Source organism: Lemur catta, chromosome 19 (assembly GCF_020740605.2).
Source record: "Lemur catta isolate mLemCat1 chromosome 19, mLemCat1.pri, whole genome shotgun sequence".
Classification (NCBI taxonomy): domain Eukaryota; kingdom Metazoa; phylum Chordata; class Mammalia; order Primates; family Lemuridae; genus Lemur; species Lemur catta.
This window is the reverse complement of record NC_059146.1, coordinates 25,524,976-25,538,891: the sequence shown is the minus strand read 5'-3', so window position 1 is coordinate 25,538,891 and position 13,916 is coordinate 25,524,976. Positions and strand designations below refer to the sequence as shown.

At 54.2% G+C, this 13,916-nt stretch overlaps 1 protein-coding gene across 1 annotated transcript; it reads right to left on the bottom strand.

Moving 5' to 3' along the window:
- Nucleotides 1–3,452: 3,452 nt before the first annotated feature.
- DACT3 (dishevelled binding antagonist of beta catenin 3) lies at nt 3,453–13,483 on the bottom strand. Its single transcript, XM_045531351.1, has 4 exons — nt 13,109–13,483; nt 6,969–7,065; nt 6,654–6,806; nt 3,453–5,693 (listed from the first exon to the last, which is right to left on the bottom strand). Exons 1-4 carry the CDS (start codon nt 13,355–13,357, stop codon nt 4,297–4,299), a joined length of 1,896 nt encoding a protein of 631 aa, XP_045387307.1. The 5' UTR covers nt 13,358–13,483; the 3' UTR covers nt 3,453–4,296.
- Nucleotides 13,484–13,916: the final 433 nt, after the last annotated feature.

Sequence of the window (13,916 nt, the reverse complement as noted above, 5' to 3'; positions counted from 1 at the left end):
CGGGCGCAACGGGGCCAAATGGGGGAGGGGAACCGGGCCCACATCTGGAAAGCATCAGGCGCGCCGGACGTGCCAGGGCCCCAGGCCGGGCTGCGGTAGGGGGAGGGGAGCCAAGGCGCTCCCTCTTCCCATCGGGGTCTGCCGGCGCCGAGGAGGGGCCTGGGAGCGCGCCGAGCCTCCGCGCCTCCCGCAGCTGGTTTCCATCAGCAGTTCTGGCCTGGGCAGCCCCCAGGGAGGAAAGCCAGCTTAGAGCGGGGGAAGACAAGGTGACAACCCAATCTTCCCTCCCCGTCTCCTCGACCGCGGCTGGAGGCTGGGGCGGTGGGGGAAACAGACAGACGGACACTGCCTGAAGCGAGCATAATAACCTCCCCTCCTCTCCAGAGCTGCACGTCTTTCCACCCTACGGATAACGTTAGCTCCTGCCCTATGCCCCAGCCTCATGGCAACCTAGTGCTTGATGGTATTATTGTCCCCAATTTTTGGAGGAAGAAACTGAGACCCTGGCTTGAGAGTCATCTCCGGGTTTGTTACTCAAGAAACGATCAACGAAAGGCAACGGTGAATTGCAGGATCCAATAGCCAACGCCCACTGAATATCTCCACCTGGTTGCCAAGTGGGTGTCTCAACTCAACGCATCCAACACTGAGGTCTGATTAGCCAAAAACGTGGGAGCAACACAAGTGTTCATCAGTTGATGAATGGACAAACTAAATGTATGTCCAGATAATGAAATACTATTTGGCAATGAAAAATGAAGTAATGACACATGCTACAACATGGATGAACGCTGAAAATGGTATGCTAAGTGACAGAAGCCAGTCACAAAAGGCCATGTATTGTGTGATTCCATTTATATGAAACGTCCACAACTGGCAAATCTATAGAAGACAAAAGTAGATTTGTGGTTGGCAGGGGCTGGGGGAGATTGAGGGATGATCGTGATGATATTTGCACAACTCTGTGAATATGCTAAAAACCACTGAACTGTGTACTTTATAGGGGTGAATTTTATGGTATGTGAATTATATTTCAATAGGCTGTTAACCTCCCCGCCCCCCGTCAAAAAAAAAAAAAACCTAAATCCCTCGTCTGCTCAAAATTCTCCCATGACTCCCACCTCACTCAGAGTAAAGTCTAAGAACCAAAATCCTCACCGTGGCCCATGAGGCCCCCACAATGTGGTGGTCCCTAGCATCTCTCAATCTCACCTCCTCACTCCCAACGCTCCAGCCACACTGGCCTCTTTCCTGTTTTGCCAACATGGTGGGGCACAGTTCTGCCTCAGGGCCTTTGCACTGGCTGTTCCCTCTACCTGGGATGATCTTCCCCAAGATATCCACAGCCTCACCCTCCCACCTCCTGCATGTCTCTGTTCAAATGTCACCTTCTCAATGAGACCATTCCTGATCACTCTACTTAAAATTGCAAACTCCCTTTCTCCCCATCTCACCCAATTCTCTCTTACCTCTGCTCAGTTTTTCCCCATAGTCCTTACCAACTTTAACAAATTATAGAATTTACTTATTATGTTAACAGCCTCCCCATCTTCCCTCCCTGTGACTAGTTACTTGTGTTATCTTTTTAGAGATAATGTATAAAGCAAACAAGCTATGTAGGGCAGTGGCTAAGGGCATGAACTCTGGAGAGAGACTGCCTGGATTTAAATACTGGTTTTTGCCACCCATGAGCTTCAGATAATTATTTAACCTCTCCGAGCCTCCATTTCTCCATCTGTAAAATGGGCATAATATTAGCATCTCAGGATGTCCTGAGGATTAAATGTCAGTATACATAAAGCAGTGAGAGTAAAGTCTAGCATGTAATAAGACCTCATTAAGTGTTTGCTGTTATTTCTTGTAAGTAAGCTCTGAAATCTTAAAGGAAGGAAGATCATCCATGTTTTACGTCAACGACTTTGACCGCTAAGTGGCCTGTGTAGCCCTAGTCAAGTCCCTTCCCCTTTCTGGCTTCAGTTGCCCTTTGAAGGAATGGAGGTGGGTGGAGCAAATATTCCCAAGGGCCTGATAAGCAGTGGCTTTTCCGGGGGAACTTAAAAAAATCACTTTTATTCATTGCTACACTAAAAGGAACACAGATTTATCACCACCCACCCCTCAAGGAAGCTTCAGAGGGCAAGACTCTCTCTGTTTTGTTCCCTGCCATGTCCCCAGTGCCTGGCTGGGTGCTGGAGATAGCAGTGAACAGAGCAGGCCTGGTCCCTGCACTTTCAGAGTTCAAAGGGACAGAGGTGGACACACCCATATAGATACAAGGGTCAAAGCAGCAGCAAATACCCATTCTTCTGGCTGTGGAATCAGGTGGCCATTGGATCCTAGCCCTGGCTCCCCACTGCTGTGTGACCAGGACAAGTACCAGCCCCTCTCTAAGCCTCCATTTACCCATCCATGAAATGAGTATAATTGTCCGGCTTACACAATAGAAAAATGGGCAAAAGGAGTGAAAGAGCAATTCACATAAGAGGTTGCAATGAGGTATGACGATGCCACTGCACTGTATCCTAGGCAACAGAGCAAGACCTTGTGTCAAAAAAAAAAAAAAAAAGCAATGTTACCTGGGGGCAGTGTCAATTAAAAGTTTTTAAATAAGCACACCGTAATGACCAAGCAACTCTATTGCTAGGAATGAACCGTACAAAAATATATACATGTGCACAAAGACGCACATAAAAGGATATTACTGTAGCAAGATTCATAATATTAATAGCAAAATAATCGGAGAGCAGACAGTAGGGTTAGATTATGGGAGTCCCCACAAGGAAATCTTATATGCAGCTATTAACAATCACATAGTGGTAGGAAAATGTTATCTAAATTTAGGTGAAAGGGACAAATTCCTAGATGAAGATGGCTTAGCAAAACTGACACAAGAAAAAATAGAAAAGCTAAATAGTACTGTAACTATCAAAAAATTCAATCCTTGATTTAAGTCTTCCCCATAAAGAAATCGCCAGGGACAGGTGATTTGACACACACACAAAGTGATAAACACTGCATACATATAGTCCAATGTATGTAAATATAGTTTCACATACATATTATATGTATACTATATGTATATTCATAGTTATATATTTATATAGTTATTGAGATTCGTACATGTATACAAACACATAAAGAAAAACATGGAAGGGTGCACATCCAACTTGATCATGATGACTGCTGAGAGAGGGAATTTAGGGGCTGTCCCTTTCCTGTACTGTTTCTATTTTTATGAAACCATATTTATGATCAAACATAACCCAATCAAAGGTCAGGTTCATTGAAGTAAAATAGCCAATGGTAGGAAGATAATGTTGAGACCCACGCTGGGACCTGCCATCTGGTTACAGTCACTGCCACATCCAACGCAAACAAGTTGCTCTGTAAATGTCAGTCCACAGGAAAAGGAGCATTTCTCCCATTTCACCATCGAAGGAGAGGCCACCACGTATGTAACATTGTGCATTTATTTACAAAGAGGTTAAAGAAACACACAGAATCTGGCCCCCTTTGCACCGGGGAGTCACCATCGTCATAATAAATACAGTAATTTTAAAAAAGAAAAAAAAATACTAGATTGGAATAGCTGAGGGTCATTGAGCTTCCCCCATTTTGTCACAGTGGGGGGCACCAGATAGAAACCATCTTCCTACCCCTCTTCTACCTCCCAATCCTCCATAATTGTCCAGGGATAGAGGTGAAAGAGTCCTTCTTTCCAGGTATTATCAACTCCTACTTGACCCTCAAAACCCCCAAATCGGTGCTCCTTCCCTTCCCAAGGCACTCTGCAGGAACCACCTAAGTCAGAGTCTCTGACCAGGGTGCCAAGGGGATATCTTAAGGGCCAGGGACGTGGAGGGGGCACTTCGTGAATGAGAGGGGGCCATATCTGGACAAGGACAGGAGCAACGAGAGGGCTCAGTGAGAGGAGTGAAGGGGTGCAAACAGACTAAGCTTCTAAACTAAAATGGGGACATTCGGAGCGAATTACCCTCTTTGCATACATGGACACTTATTGAAAGATGAGATAAGTGAGCCCCAGAGAAGGGGAACTTTCTTGCCCAAGTGCCTGGAAGCCAGGAGCCGAACTGGGTCAAACAGGGCTCCTTCCCGTCCCTCCCTGTGGCAGAGGGGGGAGCCTTTTCAACCAAGACTGCTATGAATGGGGACAGTGAGGAAGGTCTTTGGAAGCAGAGAAAATGATGGTCTTTGGAAGGTAGGTGTGGGTGGGTCAGTGATTGAAGTGTGGGGGTGCAGAGGCCATGAAGGGGGAGCCCAAGCAAATCCCCGAACTCACACTGTAGTCATGACCTTGAGAGAACCCGAACGGAAACGCAGTATCTTTTTCTTGAGAGCGTGGGAAGCCTTGATCTTCACAAAGACTTTGGCGGGGCCCGCGGGCGTCCCTCCACCTGCACCACCCCCTGGCCCGGAGGCCGCTGTGGCCGCCACTAGCTGCTGCGGCCACACGAGGCCACCACTGCCGTCTGAGTCGCTGGATGCAGAGCTGAAGGCCGGTGACTCGCCCTCGCTGGCGCTCGATTCACTCTCTCCATACCCCCCGCCAACGCCGCCTGTTGGCCCCCGGCGTCCGAGGGGCCCCAGGCGCCCGGCCGAGCACTCCGAGTCGCTGCCGGCGCAGCCGTAGAGCAGACGGCGCTGGGGAGCTGATGGGGACGGGCCAGGCCCTGGGCCTCGGGCAGCTGGGGCGCGGGGGCGACCGCGGCGCCCATCGGCAGCGTCGATCTCGGCCGTGGAGCGCCACCGGCGGCAGGACCCCGCGGCCTGAGCCGCGAGTGTGGGCGCGGGACCGCGGCGGGGCCGTGGCGGCCGCGGCTCTTCCCGCTCGGCCGTGGGGTACTTCGGGGGGCCGGGAGGAGCCGCGGCAGCGCGGCCCAGCAGGCTGGTCTCCGACTGGGAGCGCGCGGCCTTGCGAGCCCTGGGCGAGCCCCGGCGGCCAGAGGCCTCGGTCATGCGTCCGCGGCGGCCGGCGGCCCGGGGACGCTCCCGGGGTGGTGACTGCTCCACGCTGCGGCCACGGGTCAGTGGCGGCGGTTTGCGGCGCGCCGCGCGGCCGGGGAGCCCGCGGGTGGCGGCCTGCGCGCCTGGGATGTACTGCGCCTTCACCAGGCGGCCCTCGGCCGGGCTGTCGGGAGGCGAGGGGACAGCGGGCGGCGCGGCCGGCTCGGGAGCCACCTCCGACTCCCACGGCGAGGCCCAGGCGCGGCTCAGGGCGGCGGGGCTGGTGGGAAGGCCCCCGACGCGCTCCACCGACGGCTCCGGCGCGGGACGCGCGCCTCCGGGGGACGGGGACGCGTCGGGCGGCCGCTGGCGCACGCTGTTCTGGCGCCGAGGGCCGCCGTCCGCGCCCCCGGGGCTGGTCCGGGGCTGGCCCGCCCCCCGGCGGCGGCGCCTGCGCAGGAGCGCCGAGATGTAGCCGTCCAGGGGCCGCCCCGCGCCCCCGGCGTCCGGCGAGTCGGGCTGGGGACGGCCGCAGGGCCGCGGGCTGCGCAGCGCCACCGCGTGCAGGGGGCTGGGCGTCAGGAACGGCCCGGCACGGGCCCGCCGCTCCGCTGAGGAGCAGGCCTCCGGGCCCGCGGAGCCCGCTGCCGTCGGGTAGGGCGCTGAGAAGGACCGCGGCACCGCGGCCCGAGCGCCCACCATCTCCGGAGCGCTGGGACTGGCGTCTCCTAAGGAAGGGAGGCAAAAAAAAAAAAAAAGCGGGGTGGGGGGAGACAGTGGAGGAGCTCTCAAAGTCCTTTCTCCTCTAGCCCAGAAGGGGCAGGTTGCCCCCCTCCCTCCCCACCCCTCCCTATCAAAAACCCTGTTTTCCCCCCTTCCCTCATGTAAGGTTCATAACAAAATCTGCACAGGGGCCTGTGAGACCTGCATGACTTGTCCCCCCTCTTTCTCTCCAACTCTCATCTCTCACCCCTCTCTATATCCTCAGGGCTCTGCCACAGTGGCCTCCTGGAAGCACAGGCCAGTCACACTCTGGCCTGGGGACCTTTGTGCTTGCCACTCCCACTTCCTGGAAACCCTCTTTCCCCGGATATGTGCTAGGCCCACTCCTTCACTTCAGGGCACCACTCACATGTCACAGTCTCAGTGAGGCCCTCCCCAAACTCAAAGGAACACTCCCTAGTACCTTTCCCGGGTTTATTTCTTGTCAGAGCACATGTCAGTATCCAGTTCCCGAGGTATTTTACTTATTTATCTTGTATATTATCTATTCCTCCAACTAGAATGTCATTTGGATGAGGACAGGGATTTGTCTGTTTTGTTCATTGCTATATCCCTCATTCCTAGGATGGTCCTAGGATAGCACATAGTAGGGGCCCCAAAACTTACTTGTGTAAGTGAATAACTGCAGTTCCCGGTTACTGAGTGACTACCATGTGCCAAGTCCAATGCCTTAGGGCAGAGACTCACTGAATACTCAAAACATCCCTAAGAAGCAGGCACTGTTATCATCCCATTTTAACAGATAGAGAAACAGAGGCCCAGAAAGAAGAGACATGCTCAGAATCACAGGAAAAGGGAATGTCACAGCCAGAATTGGAATCCAGGTCTGACTCAGGAGTTTATGCTGAAAACCATCCTGTCACTGTCCTTCCCTGGCCTTGGGGCCCCACCCCCATCCACCTTACCTAGGGACTTGGGCCTCTCGCTGGCATAGATGCCCCGGGGCTCAGAGGGACCCAGGCGTCCATAGGAGCCAGATCCGGAGAAGCCACTGTCCCCACAGAAGGTCGAGGGTGGTGAATCTGGACCTCCCGTGGAGCTGGGGTCTTCATAGAAGCCTGGATTCCCGGGAGAAGCAGAGAGACAATCAGGGGGGTTGGGTGGGAAAACCAGGGGTGGGGAAAGAAGGAGGAGGGGAGAGACAGGGGAGCCTAAGAGAGAGGGACAGTGTGAAACAGCGAGATGTCCCAGGCAGACCCTACCCCTCCACCCATGCTCACCCGAGCTGCGCCCGCTCTCCTGTTCCAGGCCCCCAGACTCCAGGCTCAGGTCTCCCAGCTGCTGGCCCAGGTCCCAGATGAGCCCGGGCAGGGCCTCCTAAGGGCATGGGGAGAGCAGCATGGTCAGAGGCCCCCAGTCTCCTGCTGACTGGTCCTCTAGTCCATGAGCTCACTCACGGGCAGAGTTTTGCTTTGACAATGAGGTTCTGACTTCAAAAGGAGAAAAGCAATACCTGAGTCCCAGCATGCCCTCAAGATCTCTGTCTCTTCATCCCCATTAGAAAGTCCTTCTGGCTGTCTAACTCTGGTCCTGCATGCTGCACTCTCATCTCCCTTATGTGTGATGAGGCCTCAGAAGGCCTCATCTCTTGCCCCCTCCCCATCCGCTGTCCCCTCATCTGTGCTCACCTAACCCCTATTAAAATGTCCCACTTTGAGTCTAACTTCAGGTCTTCTTTCTGGAAGGACAATTCACTGCTACAAGGTGGTGTGCAGGACCTAGCCGATCCCTGAGCCCTGGGTGTGCCTCCTCCCAGTCTTTCTTCTTTTTCAGATGCCCCTGTCTTCCACCATTGCCCCTTATCACAACAGAAAGTCCTTTTGCAAGTGTTCTTAAGTCCCCCATGCTGCACACTGACTCTTTCCCTCATACGGATAACAGGCTGACCACCACGCATATGTCTCTTTCCTCCTCCCCTCGGAAAGAACCCCTGTGCCTCCTGGAAAGTCCTTCTGTGAGTCTAGCCTTACTGGCACTGCAGCAGTCATCCCCAGCATGTTCCTTTGCCCCAGGGACTACATTCTCCTCCTGCTCTTGTTCCATTCCCACCAAAAAGCCCCTCTGTCTCTCTGCCACTCCTCATCCCCAGAAGAGATTTCGGAGTCTACCTTGAATCCTTCTTGCTGCAAGAAAAAAATTGTTTCTTATCAGAGGTGAATAAATGAAGGTGAAAACCTCTTAGGGGAGTGACCATGACAGTGGGTGGAGTAGGGGCTGAAACAGCACACATGGGGTCTCCAAGACACTAGGACTTCACCCCACTTTGGAAAACTGAGGCCCAAAGCCAGAGAAAAGAAAAGTCTCCAATGCGTCTGAGTGGCTGAGGTGACGGTTGACCCTCAGACAAAAGCGGCTTGTCTGGCTGGCAGGAGGAAGGGAAGGAGGGAGGAGGGGCTGGGAGGACAGGCACCCAGCCCTGCCTATTTAGGGCAGAAAGACTGGCCGGCTCCCCCTCCTGCAGCCACAATCCCCCTGCCCCCCCAGCTTCTGACTCCTGCCGCTGTCCACCCCCCTTCCCCGAGAACAGAAGCCCCCATCTGGGCATGTTTATGTGAGGAAGGTCAACAAATCACTCCAGTTTTGGGCTTCTGCCCTGGGTACTTAGACTTGCTCATGGTGGACTCAGAACTCTACAAAGCAGCTGAATTGTGCAGCATCAGGGAGTGGCTAAAAAAATCACAGACCGCCCATAGGCTCCATGTCACGTCCCCCACAAATCTCTGGCTTGCTCACTCAGCTCTAGCCACGCTGGCCTTGTCACTGTCCCTCAAACATGCCACGCATGGTCCTGCCTTAGGAGAATGTTTCCCTCTCACGTCCTACTGCCTCACTCCCTTGCTTCGTTCAGGTCTTTGGTTAAGTGATCTCTTCTCTGACACCTTTCCAAAATAGTTCCCCTGTCATTTTGCACCCCGTTGCCCTGCTTTTGGGTTTTTTTTTTATATATATCAGTAATAATCTCTTGATTTAAAATTATATATCAGGATGGGTGGGGTGGCTCACCGCCTATAATCCTAGCACTCTGGGAAGCCGAGGCGGGAGGATCACTTGAGCTCAGGAGTTTGAGACCAGCCGAGCAAGAGCGAGACCCTGTTTCTACTAAAAATAGAAAAATTAGCCAGCCATGGTTGCACACACCTGTAGTCCCAGCTACTTGGGAGGCTGAGGCAGGAGGATTCCTTGAGCCCAGGAGTTTGATGTTGCAGTGAGCTACGATGATGTCACTGCACTCTACCCAGGGTGACAGAGCAAGACTCTTACCTCCACGAAAAAAAAAAAGGAAACTGAAAATTAAATAAACTCTCTTAAAAAAATAAATAAAATTATATGTTGGTGCGACGTGTCACTTTGTTTGTTGAATCTTTCACTAGAGCGTCAGCCCTAGGAGGGCAGAGATTTCTGTCTCTTTTGTTCATAGCTATACCCCACAGTACCTAGGACAATGCCTGGCACAAAATAGGTGCTCAGGAAATATTTGATGATGGAATGAATATACACAATGGAATACTGCATGGCTGTGAAAATGGAACAAGGTAAATTTCTATATAGAACCATCACCAAGGTATAGCATTGAACGGAAAGAGAAAAGTGTGCAACGTACATGGCATGAGCAAGAATGAGTCTGAATTACCTGGAGGGCTTGTTATAAACCAAACTACTGAGTCTCACTTCCAGAGCTTTCGATTTCAGTATGGAGTTGAGCTCAAGAATTTGCATGTTTAGGCCAGGCGCGGTGGCTCACGCCTGTAATCCTAGCACTCTGGGAGGCCAAGGCGGGTGGATCATTTGAGCTCAGGAGTTTGAGACCAGCCTGAGCAAGAGGAGACCCCGTCTCTACTAAAAATAGAAAGAAATTATATGGACAACTAAAAATATATACAGAAAAAATTAGCCAGGCATGGTGGCGCATGCCTGTAGTCCCAGCTACTCGGGAGGCTGAGGCAGGAGGATCGCTTGAGCCCAGGAGTTTGAGGTTGCTGTGAGCGAGGCTGACACCACGGCATTCTAGCTTGGGCAACAGAGTGAGACTCTGTCTCAAAAAAAAAAAAAAAGAATTTGAATGTTTAACAAGTTCCATGTGACATGCTGCTGCTGCTCCAGGGGTCACACTTTGAGAACCACTGGCACAGTCTCGGGACTTCACTCAAGAAACCAGAATTTGTAAAAAAGCACAGCTCTTACAACAAAAACTCTACTTTTTTTTTTTTTTGTATGTAAACTGTTTCTGGCAGTAGATACAATGGAAGAGGTCTGGAAGGACTCACACCAAGGTGACAATGATGGTGACTTCAGAGAAGAGGCTGGATTTAGGGGATCAAGGGAGGGATGGGAGGACTGGATGGTAGAGTGAAGTATTTATGAAGGCAAGACTTGCGACCAAATTCCCAGGCATCAAATTCAGCTCTGCCACTTCCCAGCTGGGTGACCTTGGGTGGGTGACTTCACCTTTCCGGGTCTCAGTTTCCTCATTTGTAACATGGGCATCCTATGATTCCATCTCTTATGGGATTGTTGTGAGGAGTAAATGAGCTAAAACAGCAGTTCATTTTAACACTTAATAAATGCTAGCTTGTATTATCACATGAAAGCTATGCATTTCTTACAAGGAAAATAGAAAATCATGTTTTAGTTGCGTAATTTAAAATAAATGTAAAAGGGATGGGTGCGGTGGCTCACGCCTGTAATCCTAGCACTCTGGGAGGCCGAGGCAGGAGGATCACTTGAGGCCAGGAGTTCGAGACCAGCCTGGGCAATAGCAAGAGCCCGTCTCTACAAAGAATGAAAATATTAGGTGTGGTGGCATGTGCCTGTAGTCCCACCTACTGAGGAGGCTGAGGCAGCAGGATTGCTTGGGCCCAGGAATTTGAGGTCACAGTGAGCTATGATCATACCTCAGCACACCAGCCTGGGTGACAGAGCTAGACCCTGTCTCTAAAAAAAAGTAATAAATAAATAAATATAAAAGGATGGATTTTTTTGGTAAGTTCTCCAGGTCTATCTAATTTCAGTTCTTCCACTGAGAAGAGCAGCAGGAGTGAGGGGGCCAGGCAGGAGAGGCCTCCTTCTCCCCAGTGCCCAGCCCCTCCCCAGATATCCCTCCCAGTCCACACACCTCTATATGAATCTGACCTCATTCCTTCCAGCTGCAAAAGGATGAATCTTTAAAAGATCAGAAGGTCTTTGGCCTGAATCGGGCTCCCTGCCTCCTTGCAATGCCCCTCATCCTTTTTCTGCAAGCCCTTCCACAAGTGGGCCAGCCAGCTCAGGCAGACTTAGCAAGAGTGTGGTTAGGACCCCTGGAGACCCCTTTGCCCAAACTTCTACGACCTTATTCTTTGCCTCGTATGCCCCTAGTGAGTGTCCAATGCCCTTTTATCTCTGTTAGGAAGTCCTTCTGCAAGTCTAACCTAAATCTTTCTTGCTGGAAGGAACCTTATTCCTTCTTGGGAGCAAACAGGACCCAGGGAGCCCCTGTCCCCACCCAGGATTCTTGCCTCTCTTCTCTGTGACACCCGTAGTCTTTACCTGGCCGCTCCATCATCTCTATTAGAAAGTAATCAAGTCTAGCTTTAGTCTTTCTTGCTTCAAAGGGAGTATATTCTTGAGTGGGGGGTGGGGGTGGGGGGGTCAGTGTCATAAGGCTAGGGCACAGGGATCAGAGGAGGCTCCCACCCCCTCTTCAGAGGGACCCAGGAACCCCCAGCGCTAGAGGAGTTTATATTTAGCGCTTCTCCACTCCTCCCTCAGTGCCGAGTGCCGCTGTCTCCCTCCCCCCGCCTGCCACCGCCTCCTCCCTGGTGCTGGGACGAGCTTTGCCTAGAGACTGGGGGGTGGGAGGAGGCCTCTCCACTACCACCTCGAGCCGGCAGGACCGAGGGCTGGCGGGAGGGGGCACAGAGGGGCAGAGAAGAGGGAGACCGAGGGGCAGAGATGGGGAAGGTGAAGGGCAGAGAGCGGGGAGACCGAGGGCCAGTGGGAAGGACACAGCTAGCCTGTCCTCGCGCCTTCTTCTCCTCGTCGGGAGGGGAGGCACCGTCAAAGCCCAAGCAGCTTGAGGTGGGGGGAGCCGGTGAGGGCCCCCACAATCCGCCTCTAACTTTGGGAGCGGGTGGGGCCTCCCACAGCTGTTTCTGTTTCCAGAGAAGAATGTGCAGGGTCCCACTCCTGAGAGGGGGAGGGGCTGGGCGTGCAGCCCCGGAGTCTGGCTTCAGTCCTCTCCCCACTCCCCATCTAGGGAGGGGCAGTCGAGGTCAGCAGCCGGGAGAGCCCCCTCCACCGCAACCTCGGCTCAGGTTTCCCCAAACGGGAAGCTCTGACCACACACAGGCTTGGGGATGGGAACTGCAAGTGGAGCTGGGGTCTGCGGGCTGGGGGGGAGGGGAAGAGAGACTGGGACGTGGGGGCAGAAATGCAAGAAAGGAAGACCAGGGAGACGGACCTAGAGGGACACAGAGAGACGGCGACAGAGAGACAGGATTAAGAAAGAGAAGCAGACACAGAAAGTCACCGAGATCTGGCAGTAGGGAGAGAGTGAGGGAAACCCAGGACTGGTTGGGAGACTCAAGGAATGACACAGAAAGGGGAAGAGGGATAGTGTCTCTTTGAGTCATTCTGGAGACCTCTGCTCATCTTCCACAATTAGCGAGAACCCAGAGTGCAGAAGTCCAGACCTCGGTGCTGCCCCAAATTGCCTCCTCTTGGGTTATGGAGGGCTGGGACCAGGTAGGAAAGAGGGGAAGTGTCATCGAAGGGTCAAGATCCCCGGGGGGTCTTAAGGGACTGTGAGCTTCCTCTCAGCAGTGGTCCCTCCCTCAGGAGGCCCTAAGATCCCCATTTCCCACCCCGCCCCCTCCGGAGATCTCCAAGCACACCAGGACTTAGGGAAGATGGAGCCCTGCTAGCGGGGCCCAGAGAAGGGCATGCTTGGATCCTGGCTGTGTGACCTTGGGTGAGTCGCTTGCTCTCTCTGAGCCTCGATTTCTTTCTCTGTAAAATGGGGACTATCACCCCCTACCTCCCAAGCTGCAAGAAGGCAACGCATGCAAAGTACCCGGACCCGGGCTTGACGCATACTTGGCGCCCAGATGGATTTTATTTGGAGAAGAGGTATAGGGGATGGGGTCTATCCTTTTCACTGGGCCCCAGCAGAAGCGATGCTGTCCCCCACTCCCCCGATTTGGGGGCGGGGAGGACAGGTCCCGCCCGCCGCCCGAACTCCGGGGTCTCCAGCCCCACCCCCTGTCCTTTCCCACTCCCTGCCTACCCGCCCCACCCCCCACGGGTGTCTGAGCATCCAACCGAGACAGACAGACAGACACAGGCGGGGGTTGGAGGGACGGACGGACAGGCGGCCCCTTACCAGCTGCTCCTCCAGGGCCGCTGCGGCCCGGCGCGCCGCCGCCGCATCTTCATCCTCGTCGGCGTCCTCCTCGTCCTCGGCCTCGGCGCCCCCCATTCCGGGCTGGGCCAGCCGCAGCGCCTGCTGCACGCGGTACTCCTGCCTCTCCCGGAGCCAGTGCAACTCGCAGAGCCCGGCCAGGCTACCCTCCAGCCAGCCCCGCAGCCGGCCCCGCTCGGGGCTTACCGGGAACGAGAAGGCCCGGATCATGGCTGCGGCCCCCCGCCCCAGCCCGGCCGGGCTCCGCGGCCACCCCTCTCCCAGTCCCACCTCCCCGCCCCAGCAGCCAGCCTGCCTGCCCGCCCGCCCGCTGGCCGGGCTGTCACCGTCTCATCTGCATAGGCGCCCGCCCATTGGGCCGCCCACCCGCGCCTTATCTGCATGGCCACGCCCCCGGCGACAGAGCAACCACCGCCTATTGGCGGGTATCCTCCCTTACGACGATGCTAGGCCGTGCACTAGCACCGCCCAACACGACGCATGCTCGCAGCTGCCTACTCGCTCTGCTCGCCACGCTCCCCCCGCCCCCCGTGCAAGTGCTTCTGGGCCCGGGCCACGCCCCCTTCGCGTCACAATGAAACAAGTCCGCCCTTGCTTCAATGCTATTGGTCTGTACCTCCCCGGTCCTGCAGCGGGTTCCGCCCCCTTGCGGGCGAGCTCTGGCTACCATTGGACTGTCCGGCGGGAGGGGGGCGGGTGATCTATAAATAGAGAAGGGATCCACGTGACAGTTTAGCAGCTGCTCCTACTTCCTCCTAACTCCCTCCAA

Bases quoted from the DNA above. Each gene is read 5' to 3' on its own strand.
- DACT3 (XM_045531351.1), bottom strand. From the start codon at position 13,357: ATGATCCGGGCCTTCTCGTTCCCGGTAAGCCCCGAGCGGGGCCGGCTG. The intron at 7,066-13,108 runs GTAAGGGGCCGC...CCATGCCCTTAG, and splicing joins CGGCCCTGGAGGAGCAGCTG to GAGGCCCTGCCCGGGCTCAT. The intron at 5,694-6,653 runs GTAAGGTGGATG...TCCCTTCCTTAG, and splicing joins CGAGAGGCCCAAGTCCCTAG to GAGACGCCAGTCCCAGCGCT.